At 47.5% G+C, this 4,089-nt stretch overlaps 1 protein-coding gene across 3 annotated transcripts in view; it reads right to left on the bottom strand.

The window, feature by feature from the left end:
• Positions 1-3,508: 3,508 nt before the first annotated feature.
• The window catches only part of Gtf3c6 (general transcription factor IIIC subunit 6), a 13,688-nt gene continuing 13,107 nt past the window's right edge, over positions 3,509-4,089 (bottom strand). For all 3 annotated transcript variants that reach the window (XM_028769034.1, XM_028769035.1, XM_028769036.1), the window contains exon 6: positions 3,509-3,812. In XM_028769034.1, the coding sequence (XP_028624867.1) occupies positions 3,517-3,812 (296 nt within the window). In that variant the 3' untranslated portion in view covers positions 3,509-3,516. The remainder of the gene's footprint in view (positions 3,813-4,089) is intronic.

Below are 4,089 nucleotides of genomic sequence, written 5' to 3'. Positions count from 1 at the left end.
GATCTGACACTAAGTCCACGTTGGCAAAGTATCTGAACTTCGGAACTAGATTAGGTTGGATGACACTGAATATGTGTCCTCCAGGAAACTCATCTGTGATTTAAACAAAACAAAACCCTCTATATATCTGTTGTAAAACATGAAGTGCTGCCAGGCGGTGGTGGCGCACTCCTTTAATCCCGGCACTTGGGAGGCAGAGGCAGGTGGATTTCTGAGTTCGAGGCCAGCCTGGTCAACAGAGTGAGCTCCAGGACAGCCAGGGCTACACAGAGAAACCCTGTCTCGAAAACCAAAAAAACAAAAACAAACAAAAAAAAAACCCATGAAGCGCTGAGGATAATAAGACTAGAAATAGGTTTCCTCCAGGGGTAGAACTGGTTGCTTTTGTTTGTTTTTGTTTTTTTTTCCCAATAAAGGGCAAAAAGGGGGGGGGGGGGGGAGAAGGGACCAGGAACAAGGCTTGTATTTCACAACTTCCAGTCTTGGGGAAAAAAAAAACAGGTTTGGTTTTGGCCAGTTGCCTTTTGTCCCTTCTTTTTAGGGAGGCATGATTTCACACTGTAATCCAGAGCCTAGCCTCAAACTTGCAGCAATCCTCCTGCTTCAGCTTCCTAAGTGCTGGGATGATAGGCAGGTGTCACCAAACAGGGTTTCTTGTTTTTGTTTTGTTTGCTAACTCTGCACCTGCTTTATCTGTGTCTGTACTACTCCTATCCTAATTCACAATAAACTATCAGAGGACTACCTCTCTCTCTCTCTCCAGTCTAAACAGATTTTTAGCCCTCAGTTTTCTTTTAATCCTTTCAGATTATTTATTGGCTTCCTATAATACAAAAGCCACTATAGGGCTGGTCAGGTGGCTCAGAGGTAAGAACACTGGCTGCTCTTGCAGAGGTCCTGAGTTCAATTCCCAGTAACCTCGTGGTGGCTCATGACTTAGCCATATAGGGGTCTGATGCCCTCTTCTCGCATGTAGGTAAGCACTCCTACATTTAAATAAATACACACAATTTTTGAAAAGCCATAATTTTGCAAGATTTATTATTAAAATTTATTATATTAAAAATAAAAAAAATGAGAGTGTAACATGAAATTTAAAAATAACTGCAGTTGGACTGAGAAGATAGCTCAGCGGATAGAGGTGCTCCTCGCCATGTCTAACAATCTGAGGTCAGCAGTTGCTTGCTGCTCTCCCAGAGAACCTGCGTTTGCTTCCCAGCACTGATACTGGGTAGCTCACAACCACCTTAGTTGTCCCCCACACACGTGCCTGTGCTTTTGAGACTCCACTATGTTCCCTGGCTGGTCCAGAACTTGCTATGTAGCCCGGGCTGGCAATGAATTGAGATCTGCCTGCCTTTGCCTCCACCCCAGCACTTGACCAGGTCATCTTTCTAACAGCTATTTCTCTTTCCTTGGTGGTACTGGAGAACCCAGGGCCTCCAGCATGCTAGGCAAGCGACCTACCAGTAAGCTACAGATTCAACCTTTTCATAGATAACATAGAGTCTCACCAAGTCTAAGTACTCAGGCTGAACTGCAACTCACTCTGTAGCCCAGGCAGGCCTTGAACTTTCATCAGGTTGTCTCTGCCTCCCAAGTAGCTAAAAACCAACACCAAAACCAACCGAATAAGAAAACAATGTGTGTATGTGTGAACATAGAAAGCAAGTGTCCAAGGAGAACACAGAGGGCTTCGGGTCTCCTAGAGCTGCGTTACAGGCAGTAGTGAGCCGCCTGTTGAGTGTGCTGGGAACTGACTTGGGTCCTCTGAAGTCTTACGCCCTGAGCCAGTTCTCCACTTGTGTTCCTCCCTTCCCCGCCAGGACAGGCTTTCTCCTCGCAGCCCTGGCTTCTGAGATAGAGCTCTGTAGTCCAGGCTGACTTAGGAGATTCACCTGCCTCTGCTTTCCAAGTACTGGGATTATAGGCTTGTACCATCATCACCCAGCTAAGCCCATGGTCTTTAATAGGCATTTATAGTACTTGCCCATTTTCCTTGTCCTTATTTTTGTTTGTTTGTTTGGGTGGTGCTGGAATCAAACCCAGACTCATGCATGCTACCACTGAGCTATACCTGTACTCAAGGGGTCATTTTTTAAATCACAATATTGCAATTATACTTGATATTCCATTACTATCTTGAAGTACTGAAAGGAAAACTCAAGATCAGATGGGCATGCTGGCACACCCTCGAAATCCTAGCACTCAGGAGACAGAAGCAGACTGTGTAGCTTACTGGTAAAGCGCTCTATTAGTTTGGTGCCTGCCAGGTTTACAGAGCAGGTAAAGTCAAGCCAGCCAGGATTACATGGGACCCAATCTCAAACCAAACGCAAAATCACCTTTTTTTCCAGGAAAAGGTTTTGTTAACCCTCTAACTGGTTTTCCAAATCCAATCATCTGACTTGTAGCTTCTGACGTCACCGCTCCTTTGCACAGGATGACTTTACAATACAGAACACTTGCTACAGTCACAAGGCAGGAAAACTGAAGGCTAGTCTGGGTTACATATAAAAACTCGTGTCTTGCCGGGCGGTGGTGGCGCACGCCTTTAATCCCAGCACTTGGGAGGCAGAGGCAGGCGGATTTCTGAGTTCGAGGCCAGCCTGGTCTACAGACTGAGTTCCAGGACAGCCAGGACTACATAGAGAAACTCTGTCTCGAAAAACCAAAACAAAAAACAAAAAAACAAAAAACCTCTATCTCAGGAAAACAGGAGGGCGGGGGCAGGGAGGAAGACAAGGTGGTGACCAGTAGTTAGGAGGACTCACTGCTCTTAGGGAGGACCGGACTGCAATCCCAGGACACACGGCTCATGGCCATCTCTATCTCTAGCTTTAAGAAACTCAAAGTCTATTCCAGCCTCCTCAGGTACCAGATCAGGTCATGGTGGACACACATAGACATTCACACATACACATAAAGGAACACTTGTTTTTTTATTTGTTTTGTGTTGTTTTTAGAGACAGGGTTTCTCTGCATAGGCCTGGCTGTCCTGAAACTCACTTTGTAGACTCAGAGATATGCCTGCTTCTGCCTCCTGAGTGCTGGGATCAAAGGTGTGCGCCACCACTGCCCCATTTAAATATTTTCAGGAGGGCAAATTTAAATATTTTCAGGTGTGGTGACGGCTGTGGGACAGCCCAGCAGATATAGCGTTTGCAGCACAAGCCTGATGACCTGAGTTTAATTCCCAGAACCCACACAAAGGTGGAAGGAGAGAACCTGGGGCCTACAGAGGCCAGAAGCAAGCATCAGATCTCCTGGAACTGAAGCCACAGATTGCTCCAAACTGCCATGAATACATGGAAAGCAAATCCAGGTCCTCTGGAAGAGCAGCCCGTGTTTTAACTATGGCACTCTCTAAGTTATAAAAACTGAATTCCTGTGTGGTCCTGCATGACTCTGGTATACTAAATCGTGTTGTAACTGGAAACATGTACTGTCATAACACAGAATGGTGAGCCACCCGCAGCTAAGCAGAAACTGCACACAAGACCACGTCTTTAAAGTTCACGACTGATTGTTTTGAGAAACATTTCCATCTTGAGTTCCCATGAAAACAGAACTTTCCATCTCAGAAGTGGTATCCCCTCGAGGACCAGGGTCCCCTGCTTCTGAGTGCTGCGCCTCCTCTTGCTCGTGTGTCTCTGCACTGTCGGTCACCTGACTCTCTTGGTCTTCCAGCTCCCCGGGTTTATCAGAGGCCGGCCCTCCAGCTTCATCCTCATGTTCATGGAGAAAGCTGCAGATCATGTTGGGTCTGTAGGAGAGATCATTGTCCTTCATCTGCAGCCACTCAACACCGTCTAATGGGGCGGGGCCAACAGGACAAGAGAGAAGGGAACAGAGGAAGCTCAGTCAGTGCACTTCTCCTTAACAACAACCCGGCGGCGGGGGGGGGTGGGGGTGAGGGTAACTTTCCAGGCACACAGACATCAGTGTGAAGACGCCTCATGAAAAGGGAAGCACTGTAGGAGCCAGCTGAGCCCCCCCCTGGGCACAGTGGGAGCCAGCTGAGCCACCCCTGGGCACTGTAGGAGCCAGCTGAGCCACCCCTGGGCACTGTGGGAGCCAGCTGAGCCA

Source organism: Grammomys surdaster, unplaced genomic scaffold, assembly GCF_004785775.1.
Source record: "Grammomys surdaster isolate TR1022 unplaced genomic scaffold, NIH_TR_1.0 190, whole genome shotgun sequence".
Taxonomy (NCBI): Eukaryota; Metazoa; Chordata; class Mammalia; order Rodentia; family Muridae; genus Grammomys; species Grammomys surdaster.
Note: the sequence above shows the minus strand (reverse complement) of the source record. Positions and strands in the feature narration are given on the sequence as shown.